Source organism: Accipiter gentilis, chromosome 10, assembly GCF_929443795.1.
Source record: "Accipiter gentilis chromosome 10, bAccGen1.1, whole genome shotgun sequence".
Lineage (NCBI taxonomy): Eukaryota > Metazoa > Chordata > Aves > Accipitriformes > Accipitridae > Astur > Astur gentilis.
Window position 1 is genome coordinate 1863750 of NC_064889.1, and position 13952 is coordinate 1877701.

Consider the following 13952-nt stretch of genomic DNA (forward strand, 5'->3'; position numbering starts at 1 on the left):
CCCCGCCCCCGGCCCCGCCCGCCGCCGCCGCCGCCATGTTGCGGCCGTTGGTGCCCGGTGCGGGGTGAGGCCTGCGCGGGGCCCCGGCGGCGGCGGGGCCTTCAGAGGAGCCGCCTGCGTGGGTGAGTGAGTGAGTGAGTGAGCGAGCGAGCGAGCGAGCGGGCGAGCGCCGCCCGCCTGGCCGGGCCCGGCCGCTCCGGGGCCCGCCCCTCCCGCTCGCCCTCCGCCCTCCCCCGCGTCCTCCCGCCGGCCGGCCGGCCGGGCGGGTGCTGCCGCCCCGCGGGCAGGGCGGGCGGCCCCGCCGCCGGCAGACGGAGCCCTGCGCTCCCGCCCGCTCGCCCGCCGCACCGGGTCTTCCGGCCCGCGGGGAGCTCGCCGCCACCTCCTCCCCCCGCCCTCCGCTCCGCCAACCAACCCTCAGCCCTGGCGGCGGCCCCGGGCACGGCTCCGGCTGCCCACCCTGGCCCCCGCCGCGGCCCGGCCCGGCCCGGCGGCGCCGGGACAAACTTAACTTCAGCGGGGCTCGCCCACGTGCGGCCGAGGGGCGGCGGGGCCGGGCCGGGCCGGGCCGGGCTGGGCTGTCAGCGCGGGGGCGGGCGGCAGGGCCCGGGTAGCGGAGGAGCGGCGGGCCGGGGAGGCCCCCGGGCCTTTGTCTCGGGTGGGTCGCGCGTGGGGACGGCGTGGACCGGGGGGTGGGGGGGAAGGAAGGGGGCGGCGGGGCTGCCACGGGCCGGGCAACCCCCGAGTCCCCCTCCCCCCTCCCCCCCCCCCCGGCCCCGCTGGCACTGTTAATCCGGGGCGCGCTCCGTTCCTGTACGGGGCTCCTGAAACTTTAATGGGTGTTAAAACAGCGGGTCCTGTCCTGCCGTTCGAAGTCTCCGGTTCAGTCCTCCTATGCCAGCTGCGATTTCCCCGTTCCCGTCCCCTCCCCACCGTCCTGACAGTCCCTGGGCGGGCGCTTCCCTCGGCCTCCTTGCCCGCTGCCAGTTGGCGCGCTCTCCCCGCGCTTCCTCAGCCCCTGCTCCTGACATCCCTGCCTTCCCAAAGCGTTCCCCTGGCAGGCAATCCCTGTCCACCTCCCTCCTGCACGCCCTCCCCCCTTGCCCCGGGAGGCCCCTGCCTCTTCTGGACCCCTGAGAGCAGCCCTTGGCAGATGTTTTCCGTCGTACCTCACTGTTGTTTTGCAGATTCATCAATATTTATTACTATTATTTTCCTTTATCATTTAACCTTGGTGTAATTGCGTTTTCACGCTTTCCTATTAGGTGGCAATCTTGAACCTCCTCCTTGAACAGCATGGTACGCGCTGGTTTGAAAGCTGCAGAAGAGCTACTGCAGGTCTCCAGAAGTCCCCAGCAATAGCACCGCTACCAAAAGGTTTGTATGGTGCGCGTGTGGGATGCTAGTCTTGCAGGGCCTCTGCCTGAGTGCAGAGTTTTGAAGCTTGGCCACAGCAGAAGGCCCTGGGGTTTCACATACTGCCTCGAGCGAGTTCGCAGGGATTTTTTGGATGGCTCGGAGGCTTCTAAGTTCCCTGCCTCCTGGAGAAACGTGCTATAGTGAGGTTGGTTTTGCACACTGAAATACATGCATTCTACTCCGTAAGCCCTTCTTCTTTGCTCGTTTTATTCATCTCTTCTATTGCTTTGCAAATGTCAACGTCCATGTTTTCCTAGGCAAGCAGAGGGAGAGAAAATTGGATTCCAAGCTTGGGTTTTAAGGCAAGTCCTTTGCACAAGAGAGACGGAGGCCTTTATTTTCAGCTTTCCTCACAAGCTAGTTTGCAGGAGGCTTTGACATAATTTCTTTTAATATACTTTTCTTCTGTTTGTTATCTGAGAACAGAAATAAATGGTGTTTAGTCAAAATTTTAAATTCGTGTTATTTAAAAATCACTTCTGTCGGCAAGGTACTTACTTGGTCTTCTTTAGAATCTGGGTCCAATTTTGCTTTATTTTGGCAAATTGTAGCTTCATATACAACAAGTTTAAGATGCAGTTTTGTGGAGACTCTTGCTCTCCTAATAGCAAGGAGCATAAACTAGTCTTTTAAAGGACTCAAAGATGTACACGAAAGCTTCTGAAAATGCAAGGTTTCTTCCAAGAAAAGCATATTTTGTAATGCTGCAGATACCTCAGATTTATTTTGTCTTGTATTTTAAAACACTGCCGCGCCCGAAGATGTGGATGGGTGTTTGAGAGGGAGAACGGAAAAGTCAAGAGTGATTGGCAAGCTCATTTTTCTCTATATAAAACTTGAGCGTTCCAGGTTATGGATGAAATGTCTTCCTTGCAGAAGGATTTGTGTGCCAGAAATTTTGGGAGCTGAGTGGTGCCTAGCTCTCTCCCAGCTGGCACAAGTTTTCCCACTCAAAGGAAGGGGAAGTTTTGGGTCCACACTCTTTGCCAACTGCAGTAATCTGTGATGTTTCAAAAGTCCTTATCAGGTGCAGGTTATGTGAAGCGTACAGATAATTTTCTGGGCTTCCAGGGACTTGATGCACAGCTGCCCTACCTTGCCGAGGGATGTGATTGTAAATTATTGCACAGCCCTCTGTGGACATTCATATTTGTGGTTTAATTTAAGAATGAGAACAACTTTAAGCTAAACCACAGCAAGCCACTCTTAAGCCAAGTAGATCTCCACGGAGTGTTTTGCTGTAGATTAACCAAAGCAACACCTCCGGGGCTTGTCTGTAGGCACGGCTGAACTAAAGCATAAAGACCAGTATGTCCTCTTGTTCCACGCTGAAGTGATTTCTCCTGGCCCAGCTCTGTAAGTTGTTCCCCGTACTAGCAGTCTGGCAGGAAGGGTTGCGCTTTGTTTGGTTTTAATGTGATGCCTGACAAACTTTTAAACCCAATTGTAAATAATGAAAGCAGCCTTAAATCAGTGGCCTTTTGGGAAGGTATCAGATGGCTCCTTTCTCTCCCTCCGCCTTGTTGCAGGGTCCTCCTCTCTGCCTGCACCTCTGCTCCCAGCTTTTCCCGCTTCTCTTGGACTCTTGCCACCCCCTCCGTCTCCCTCGCTTGCCACTGGCTTTGGCAGCACTGATGCAGCCCAAGTAAAGTGAACGTGGCAGGACTTACCTTGCCTGTGGGTGCTCCTTGCCAAGTAGGAACTGGTGCTCTGCTAGTTCAGTTGATGGTCTCTGGGGTTTTTTCCCTCCCCTGCATACAGCATACATCAGTTCATGTAAATTTGGGGTTTAAATGGAACATGTATTAAAGGAATGGCTTATTAAATGTTTGGGAAGTCTATATGTTGCACCAGCTTGAAAATACCAGTATCCCTGACAGTAGCGAACACAAATGTTCAAGTAATTCTGTGCTGTCGGTTTTCATTATGCATCTCATCAGAGCTTGATTGTTGCTGTCGTAGGTCTCTGTGGCGAGCGTCTGAGTCCCCACTTCCCTTCTGGAGGGCTTATAAAGAGAGAGCTGTTTGGGAACACCATTTCTTGTTATGATTTGGATACAATCCTTTATTCTGTCTTTGGGCAGTTTTGCCTTGCATCATTACCTAATTAAGGATTGCCCCTGTTTCAAATAAACCTTGCTTGGTTTACTGTGCTTTGAGCTGCTGTTTTGAAATATTTACTGAAGACTTCTATTATTTAAATTGCTCTGGGTAGGGAGTCATCTCACTTTTCAGGTCTATTTCTCTTGGGCCACCTGTTTGCTCCTGCCTTTTTTCCTTGAAGGAGGACTGAATTCTTCAGGTGTGACAATCTGTTGAGAAATTGGCAGTGATTGTTGCCTATTAGCTCTAAAAAACCCCCAGCCAAAAAAAAAAGAAACCCTGTACTAATGTACTTCTGAATATTTTCTGTTGAGGCTCATGACAACGGTTGTTTTTGGAGTAGTGATGCATCTGACAGGTTGAAAAGATGTCCCCTGCATGAGCTTGGTGTCATTTAAAAGGTCATGTTTTAATCAGCTCTGTTCTTGGGGACCCTGGGAGGAAGGGTTGCTGTCTCCTACCACGTTGCTTGAAGCACCAGGAACAGCTCTGCCCTCAACCCAGAGAGGGCGGGTTGTGTTGGCATGACAGGAGTGAACAGCTCCTGTCACTTGTCTCCTGTCACTTGTCACCTGCCCCTGCCAGCTTGAGCAGGGTGGGACCTGAGCTTTTGCTGACCCTCCAGGTGCAGCTAGGGCAGGAGAGATTCCTTCCCCGTGATGCCCCGCAAAATGGCAGTGTTGTGTACTGGGCTAATATCTTTGTGTATAAATAGTCAATCTCGGGATAGTTAAAATGGAATCTGATGTGTCTGCTGCAGATGTTTCTAGCCTTTGTACCGTGCCGCGTTAGCATTTTGGCCAGTTGTGGGTTTTGTCACATAAGATGTTTACACAAATGAGTCTTACAAAGTTTGTCCTTGGGGGAAATGTACCTGACAAAGTATGTTTTTTTGCTTTTAATCGTAGCTTTCATCATGGGGGACATGAAAACCCCAGACTTTGATGACCTCTTGGCTGCTTTTGACATCCCCGATCCGACTAGCCTTGATGCCAAGGAGACCATCCCATCAACTGGGGAGGAGAATGAGAATCACCTGAAGTCGTCAGGAATCTGCATAGATGAGAATGTGTCCTTATCCCATTCTTTGCCTCCCTCTGATGCTCCAGTTGTGAGTGTGATAGTGAAGAACACGAGTCGCCAGGAGTCCTTTGAAGCAGAAAAGGAGGGCAATCACCTTGGGACTGGTCTGCTACACAATGGGTTTCGTGGGTCCGATCTGCCATCAGAGGCTCACGCTTTAGTGCATAATTATGGCAAGTTTGAGTCAACTTTTATTAATGGCGACAGCTCAAGAAGTTACTCTGATAAACTGGACCAGTCCAAGTCGGAGCCTTTGCCAACATTTAGTCAGTTTAGCCCAATTTCCAGCCCTGAACCAGAGGACACATTCAAAGAAAACAGTATTGGTGATAAACCCAAACATGCCCAAACTCCGTATTTTCCACCACCTTCAATGTATATACCAACTGGAGCTTCAGTACTAGATCATCTTAGGAAGGTACCAGAGCCTGAATTAAGCATGTTTGATCAATACTGTAAAAAGGAACAAAAGATGGAAATCCACTGCCAGCCAGAGAATAGGCTGGAAGTGAGCAGGAGAGAACAAGACAAAGCAGCAGAGAGGTTTGTGGAGTCAAGCAAGGACTTGGTAGATACCAATAGCTTTCTTGGAGAAGGCTTGGTGTTTGGAGACCTCCCTCACAATAATTTAGGAGAAGGTAAGGGGTCTGTGCCCGAGCTGAACGTGTCTTCGTCGGTACCACCTCGCCAGAGGTTAAAGCCAACTCATTCAAAGTTGTCATCCTGCGTGGCGGCGTTAGTAGCTCTTCAGGCCAAAAAGGTTGCTTGTATTCCAAAAGGCGATCAGCCAAATCTTACCAAGGAACCTGGTCCTTTTAAAGATGGGACGAAGGGAAGTCCAAAAATGCCTAAGTCGCCAAAGAGTCCTCGAAGCCCCTTAGAGGTGGTAAGGAAGGCCAGCAAGCAGCCCGAGAGTCCTCGAAGTGTGTGCAGCGACAGCAGTGGGAAAGGCTCCCCTTCCATGGCAGCTGGCTCTCCGCCAGCTATTCCCAAAGTTAGAATAAAGACTATCAAGACATCCTCTGGTGAAATTAAAAGAACTGTAACTAGAATTTTGCCAGAAAATGATGAGTTGGGCAAATCTTCAGAAGAGTCGCCTGTGGAAACCTCATCTGCCGAAGATTTGATAAAATCTTTCCCATCACCTGACACTAGTGCAGTTACGGAAAGTGATGCTAGCAAGAATTCAACCAAAAATGGGACTGCTGTGGCTATCCAGCTGTCAAACGTAACGAGTCCTTACACAGATGGTATGAAAACAGATATTGCTGCAAACAGCACGTGTGCCGTGTCCTTATCTCCACTGCCAAACTGTGGTGGTGGTGCCATAAAAGTAGGTGTTAAGAGGCAGCAGCAGGGTACTGTGATGCAGCCATCCAACGTGACCACCTCCAGCCTTCTTCCCAAAGCCGTGCATTTGGCAAATCTCAACTTAGTCCCGCATAGCGTTGCTGCTTCTGTTACGGCAAAGTCATCCGCACAGAGGCGAAATCAGCCTCAAGTGACACAGATGTCTGTGCCGCTGGTGCACCAAGTCAAGAAAGCTGCTCCTGTCATTGTGGAGGCGTTTAATAAAGTACTACACAGTGCCAATCCAGTGCCAATATATACTCCAAACCTTAGCCCTCCGCCTGACACCAGTATTAATTTACCTGCCTCTGGGTATTGTTGCCTGGAATGTGGGGACTCGTTTGCCTTAGAGAAAAGCCTGACTCAACACTATAGTAGACGAAGCGTTCATATTGAAGTCATGTGCACTCAGTGTTCAACTATGCTACTTTTTTTTAATAAGTGCAGCTTGCTTAAACATGCAAGAGATCATAAGAGCAAAGGATTTATCATGCAGTGTTCTCAGCTGCTAATGAAACCAATTTCCTTAGACCAAATGTTTTCACCTTCCTCTCCAAGCTCTTCAGCCTCTCTGGCTCCTCAGACTTTGCACTCGCCCTCTCCTTCGCGTAAGCCCAGTGCTGCTTCAGGAGGTGGGGTAGGAATTTCTGCTAACACTCAGCCAGCCTTGCCTCTCTATACGGACCCATTGAGACTAATCCGTCATGGACTTAAGTGTTTAGAGTGTAACAAGCAGGCACAGGATTACGTTGCTTTAGCGGCTCATTACCAGAGAACCTCAGAAGATAATGAGAGACTGGTAAGTCATCATTTTAATGTTATTAGTTAAATCTCTCTGAGTTTAGAGATTGTCCTCTAGGGGGAAAAAATAGGCATCGTAGTGGCAAATGAGTTGCTTTGCCCAAAAAAGTGCTTGTGGGGAGGATTTGGGATATGCATGAGCCCAGATGTGTGCATGTGAAGAGACGTTTAGTGTTGCTTGCTTGCCCTCTTACCCTTTGCCAGCAAAAAGAGGGTCGTAAGGAGACTGTGGAGATCCTTGAGCATCAAAGGAAGGTGTTGGAGATCAAAGATCACTTGGCTGAGGCGTGCAAGAGTGCTGTAGGGGAGGACCAGCGGAGTGTTACCTGAAACAGGTTTTTGTGCTCTAAGCATGGCTAAAGGAGATCTGACACAATTTAATTTTAACTTTCCTAGAACTTGTGCCAGAATCTTTCATGTAACACTCTGAACATCAGGTGCTGTTTTTACTGTTAGTGTGGTAAAGTGTATATTGGGACAGGACTGGCTGAGAGGTGAGCAGCGCGGTATGTGGGGTGGAAGGCTACTTTTCGCTATTTTTGCCCTTTGTGTGGGAGAGGGACGAGTTCGTACCATGTTTCCATAGGAGGGCTCAAGAGCTGTGTTAGTGGCTTCCTGCCTTGCTCCAGTGCTGCCCTGCTCGGGTCTTGCTGCCCTTGCGGACCTCCCATGTAGGTGCTGATGGGGGTAGTCTGAATCCCCTTTGAAACTCCAGCTTAGATTTCTATTGATTAAGAGGAGGTAATGCTCTTCGTTGTGTACAAAGACCGTATGTTTTGTTTATGCTTTTTATTTTGGGAGATATGGTCAATCCTGTTTCAGTATAAACCATCCTGAAGTTGAGCAGGAGGAGGAATCCTTTTGCCTTATCTCTTTAGATGAGGTGAAAGCTTTCCATGTCGGTCTGGCTGCCAGCAGATTTGGCAGGCTCCCAGCGCAGTCTCCTCCACAAGCTCCACGAAGAAGGAGTCTATGCCAACACGAGACATTTGGGGAGATGACCGCTAGTCTCTGCTGTGGCTGTCATAGTACCTGCGTGCTCCAGAGCCTCCCTTTGCTTGTTAAATGGCTTGCAGGAGTATTGAGGTCACTGTGGTCCTGTTTAGGTGCTTTGTTATCTTTCTCTTAAATTCATCAGCAGCAAAAAAAAAAAAAAAAAAAAAAGAGATTATGGCTGAGTGTTTTTTATGTCATGAAAAATGGTGAGGCCAGAAAGGATTGGCGTGGCCACATAATCAGTTTTTTTGCCTGAGGCAGACCAGTGAGCACTGCGCTTTGTCAACACCATAACTTATTTTTCAACTGTAATGCATTTTTAGGAAATGTCAGCAGTCTGGAATTAAAACCTTCAGGTGAAGGGATACAGTGAGTGCTTCAAAGCGAGCTAAAATGTTAATCTGTGGCATTAAAAATGTATTTCCTATTTTTGTTGTGGGATTATCAATTCAAGAGTTACTTAAAGAGAGAAGGAATGTCTGATAGTATTTTTAGCTTGTAATCAAGTAATTTATTCTGTAACTTAACCAAGAAAAGAGTTTAAGCTTCTTGCTTCAAGTTAGGTCTGCTAGATGTGAGATCATTTCTGTAGTGTTTTTCTGAATAGAAGTGTTGAAAAACTGGAAAAAGAGGTGACGTTGGAGCTTGTAAAACTGTCTCCTCCCTGTTTGATCTTCCCATGCTTATACTCAATGGGATGCATGCATTGCTTTGGGAGTCCTTTTCCACTGTATCTGCTGTCCTCCACACTGCCCGGTGGTGCTCCATGCTGTTCCCAGAACATCTGTTTCAGCAAAGCTATTACATTTCTAAAGGAAATAAGAGTTTGTGCCCATATGCCTGTAATTGTGTGCCTCCAGATTTAGCAGTAGCTAATGGAAACCATCCCTCTGCCTTCTAGCAGTACCTAGGGTATTTGGTGTCACTGCGCTGAGAGGTAAAAGGATGGGTGAAATTTGGTGGTCTCATAGGGGTCCCTGCAGTAGATGGGTACCATGCTCAGCTTCTCTGCGCGGTCCAGGGGAGGTGTGGAGTGCCTTGACATCATGTGTCTCACTTGGGTAGCACACTGTGTAGAGCCCATTAGTAACAAGGCATGAGAAGCTGAAGATTTTGCATATCAGGGGTGTTAATGAACATAAGCGAGTCTGGTATTAAACATGGCGTGAGAAGGACTTAGGTAAGGCTGTTGGAGTATGCATTGTAAGCTCCTGAAATAGGAAAACATGAACTGGCAGAACCCATTCTGAGAAGATGCTGTGGATATCCCTGACTCTGCATTAATGAAGGTAATTTCTTGGGTTGCTCTTTTTATTTTGGTCAGAAAAAAAGAGGAATGTTGGTAGCAGCTGGAGATGATCAAGTGACTGATTTTACAAACACTTTCTTAGGTGGTAGAAGCAGTTGAAAACTCTGGTTTCCATCTCGAGAGTTGTGCAAGGTCACTTGTTTCTTGGGGCAGTAGTAGAAATTGTGTTGCTGAGGAAGGCAGCGATGCAACACCTGTATTCAACATAACAAATCTTTTAGTGCCCCCAGTAGTGGATCAAAACCACTATGTCTACTTGGCGGAAAGTGTTGATTTTTATACTGGTACTTCTAATTAAAAAAAAAGTACATGACTGGTAGTGGTGTACCTGTGCTTGATCGAGAGCATGCTGCTGTTGCAGGAAAATCTGCCAGAATGCAGAGGTGGTGTTAACAGTTGTGGGCAAGCTGAGACATGAACCACATCCCCAGATCTCAAGAGACTTAATTATCATAATTTTGTGCATTTGAGCAAAAAACAGTGTGTATTTCTTTCTTCATACCTCATGTTTTTCTCACTGTATTGAAATGTTGGTTTAGAAACAACTGTATGGGGTTGGGGGGAGAGATTTCATAATTTCTTAAACCTGACAAAAAATTGCGCTCTGGTATTTTGGATTTTTTTTTAAAATTTTTTAATTTCTTACTCGGTCCCAGAATTCAGACACAAACTCTTTGCCATGCCTCCTTGAGAAAGTATGGAGTATCTTGATATTTTCTTTGTAAAGCTATGGCCTGACTTATGCCTTTCAAAGAGCTTTGGGAAGTAGCAGGGCAGGTCCCCACAGTATTAAGGCTAAAGCTGTGACTCTTCAGATGCCTGGTACCAGATTGTCTCAAAAAAAGAGGATTCTTGGGAAGGATAGATGGATTTATGAGGGAAAGAGCATCTTTGGCTGAAGACGAAGGGTAGAAGTGATGTGTCTGCAGCACCTGGATTTGTACTAGAAGATGGAGACCCCTGACCTGTTGAAAATAAGCTAGGTGGATTTTTGATTGATGTTCTTAGAAGCTCTTCTGTTAAATGACACCAAATGTGGATTATTAACCATGACGTGCACATCTAATATGACTGTAACTTGAGAAACCGAGCAGACTTTGAAGTGCTTAGTTATAGTGCTTTTAACTCAAAAACCTTTTTAGGCCTGATATGGAATAGGTATGTCACCTTGTTAAGAAGGAAGGGTTGATCCAACAGGGTTGATGAAGGAAAGAATTAGCAGGAAAAAGACTTATATTTCAGTATGATGTTTCCAGTTATCCAGAAGCTGAAGGGCGAGCAAGCTGCGATAGGAGGCAGGAATGATTGGATTGGAGAGGGGGAACAGCCTAAGCTGGCTCTGCTGCAAGAGAAAACTTATCCTGTGTTGATACTTAAGACTTCTCACTTTAATTGGAATTTCTTACCATGACTTTGTGAATTACTTTGACATCTTCTTGTTTCCCGTAGCTGTTTAAAAGGTGATTGTGGGGTCTTCTGTTTGTTCCAGTTAGTGGCTTGGGAAATACTTGGTCTTATATTTCTGAATGGCCTTGGATAAAGCCCATATTAATAGGACAGATAATGGGTAAATGACTTTCCAATGTGTGGCCAAAATGAGAATGACATGGCTGGGTCATAGTTGTTTTGGAGGAAGGAAGAAAGATATGGATGTGGTCTGGACAGCAGGGAAAGGAGGAGATTTGGAGCAAGTGAGAGGAAGGGGTGGGGGGGTGTCAGTGCTGTGGCTGAGATAGTGGAGTGGAAAGACCTTTAAAAAATGATTGAGAGCTTCACCTTAATATTACATTTTACACTTGTGGTGGCTACATGATTGCAGTTGTTCAAAGTACAGCAGGGAAATCCTACCTGGCTTATTTTTATATAGAGTATGCATAAGATAAAGGCAGTTCATGTCAGCTAAATACCGCAGTGGGATCTCTGTGGCTTACAGTGAGGATACAGGCTTTGCAAATTGTGAGCTAATCCACTTCAGAAATACAAAGAACTGGATTTACTGGATGTATGTTTTGAGTGGATCGTCTTAATGGATCACAGTTACTTTGCCTTTTTTGGGGACTAGTGAGGCTAATTTTGCAGTTTTTGCAAGCTTGTGAATCGAGTCGCTTGATGGAGTCTGCTTACTGCTTTTTGACCACAGAACTGCAAGAAGAAAGCAGTATGTGAATTTGAATATCTGGTAGGTTGGATTTTGTTCAAACTAGAAGCTGTGCTGCATGTAGGCACTATGCTTGTCCAGATGTTCAAAAGGTGGTAGCAGATGTTTTGTGTAACTTCAGGTCTGTTTGGTCTGACCACAGTGGTGTTACATTCTAAAGCAAGATTGGGGGGGGGCCCAGATAATTAAATCGGAGGAGTTTATGCCAAATTAATCTGATATACATCATCTATAATTTATTTCTGGAGTAGAGAAATGCGTAGATCCTAATCCCCTTGATGTTCAGGGAGATGGTTGTTAGAGTGCCATGTGGGGAATGGCTGTACTGAAGAAGCTGAATTATGAGGTTGGAGGAGAATCAGGTAAAAGGGAGGTAACTGCAGCTGGGGACGGGTTGCTTGTAAGACCTCCCAAGGGATGGCTTTAGGATACCTCTGCAGTTAATGTTTGTATTACGGACCTTGGAGGATGAATGTGTAGATAAAATTTGCTGAACCAACAGAGTATGAAATCATGGAAAATTGGTAATATTTTACAGAGGGACCTAGATGATCTTGAAGACCAAGTAGGAATGGGTTGAAGCAACTGAAAAGCAGGATGCCTGTGTTTGGTCATGGGAAGACTGAATGACCAAGATGACACAGTTATGCAGGGGGTTTATGTTAAGCTGCAGTACCAGTCAGGGTTGCATTAATACTCCCTGTCACTGCTAGAAATAACCTAGCTGGAGAAGAGTGTATTGTTTTGTTTATCAGGGATAAACTGGAATAAGTGAGGGAAGAACAACCAGAGAAATGGAAGGATGATCTCTTGAGGGAAGATTAAAAAACCTTTTTGAGTTTAGCTTGGCAAAGACCTGGTAAATTAGGGTGGGTCTCCTTCAGTACTGAAGGAGACACAGTATTAACATGAGGGTTGTGGCACTTTTTTTTCCACCAGAAACTAAACCTGCAAAAAAGAATCGCTTCTTGTACTTGCAGGGATTGCCCTGGGTAGTTCCTCAGCATCAGACAGGTTTTTTTGTAGCCTTTTCAGCGCTGAGCTCAAGTTACAGGAGATGAACGCAACCCATGCAGCTCCTGGTGCCTTCATTTTAGATGTGCTTTTCCTTAAAGAGTGAGAGTGGATACAGAGGACACTGTATCTGGTGTGACGTTTATAGGAAAGAGCTTTTTAAATTTAGGGGCAACAATGATGCAAGAGCAGACTGAAATAGATTTATACAGAAAATTAGAGGACAGTCTGTAGTCATCAGAGGAGTGAATTCTGGAAGAGGTTTGCAGCAGAAGTAATGAACAAAAGACACAAACTGGTTTTGAGACGAAGCTTGTTTGTTGTTTTGGCAAAGGCAGACCAGTGCACAATAACATGTGCAAGAATTCAAAGTACTTCCTGACCCTCTTGGGCATAATTGTCCATCTACTGGTAACCAGAGATGTTTCACACTTTTTTTTCCTGTGTGTGTCTTTTTTGACTTGACCACCCAAAATCCACTGAGGTAGCTAGGAACTTGAATAAAGTACAAAATGTAAGCCAAGGACCTCTAAATTTTCTTGTACCTTTCTACTTTTGTTCTCCCCTATTTTTCTTCTCCTGTCACCCTTTATTTGTGCAATAAGAATTTTTCAATGAGTCGTGACGTATCCTGTTTACACACCACCTACAGTGGAGTTATTTAAAAGCAATTTTATTGCTGCCTTTTCTTTTTCTTCTTCCTCTTAAATCAATGCTTTATAATTTATTGGCTAAAACTTGCTAGAAGCTAGTAGGACCACATGTTGCACTGGTGATTTCCCAGCAGCAAAGTAGCAAGCAAGAAAGACAGCAGCCATATCTTTGCTATTTTTCTCTTCCTTCTTCCCTGCCACCCCCCCTGCATGTTCATGTTTTAATTTAGAAAACAAGGGGATTGAAAATCAACAAATTCCCTTGGCCCTGTAAAGCACTGCTTTCTCCCTTTCCCAAACCAAGGGTGATTAATGAAGTCCTTAGGTACTAGCAAGGATGGATTTTGTTTTATATGGAAATTTTCCCTCTGGATTTTGTAGAAGCAAAGGGATGGAGGATGTTATGATGAAAGCATGTTGTGGGAATGGAGCTCCAGGCAGGGATCGCTGGGACTGCAGACAAAGAGATGAGTGGCAGGATAGGAGTGAGAGCCTGCACCCTGAGGCCAAAACAGAGCATTGGGATGAGGAGGAGGAAAGGCTAGGGAGGAAGAAAAGCTAGGGTGTGGCTCCATGGTCTGCTTAAATCAGTGTGTGATCCACTGCCACACAAAGCGACAATCCCACCCTCTCGTCCTTCCCCACCCACGCTTGCTCGCCTGGCCCTTGTGGTCCTACAGCCCCCTGAGACCAGCTTGGGGGAAGAAGAGAATGAGCATGGGTGAAAACTGGGGGCCAAGACGTGGCTGAGAGCAAGAAGATGGGGTCAGTTGGAGGCAAAGGCAGAGTCTGTCTCGGATAGGATGGAAACTGAGGCTGGAAGCTGGTGTCTTCTGGCACCAAGAAGAAGGCTCCTGCTCCCCTCTTCTTCCATGTGGGTACCAATGATGCTGCCAAGGGCAACCTGGAGAATATCAAAAGTGACTACAGAGCTCTGGGGGTGATGGGCAGGGCATGCTGACACCCAAAGTGACCTTGGCAGGCTGGAGAAATGGGCCAATGGGAACCTCAAAGTTTTAACAAGAAGTGCAGAGTTCTTCCATCCACCAATATATGCTGGGGGCCA

At 47.0% G+C, this 13952-nt stretch overlaps 1 protein-coding gene across 5 annotated transcripts in view; it reads left to right on the forward strand.

The window, feature by feature from the left end:
- ZNF592 (zinc finger protein 592) overlaps positions 1 to 13952 on the forward strand; it is a 39582-nt gene continuing 25630 nt past the window's right edge. For 4 of the 5 annotated variants that reach the window (XM_049811990.1, XM_049811992.1, XM_049811994.1 and 1 more), the window contains exons 1-3: positions 1 to 122; positions 1266 to 1377; positions 4431 to 6754. In XM_049811990.1, the coding sequence (XP_049667947.1) occupies positions 4439 to 6754 (2316 nt within the window). In that variant the 5' untranslated portion in view covers positions 1 to 122; positions 1266 to 1377; positions 4431 to 4438. Of the gene's footprint in view, positions 123 to 588; positions 659 to 1265; positions 1378 to 4430; positions 6755 to 13952 lie in introns of those variants that run through there. The other variant, XM_049811991.1, reaches the window with a different exon arrangement.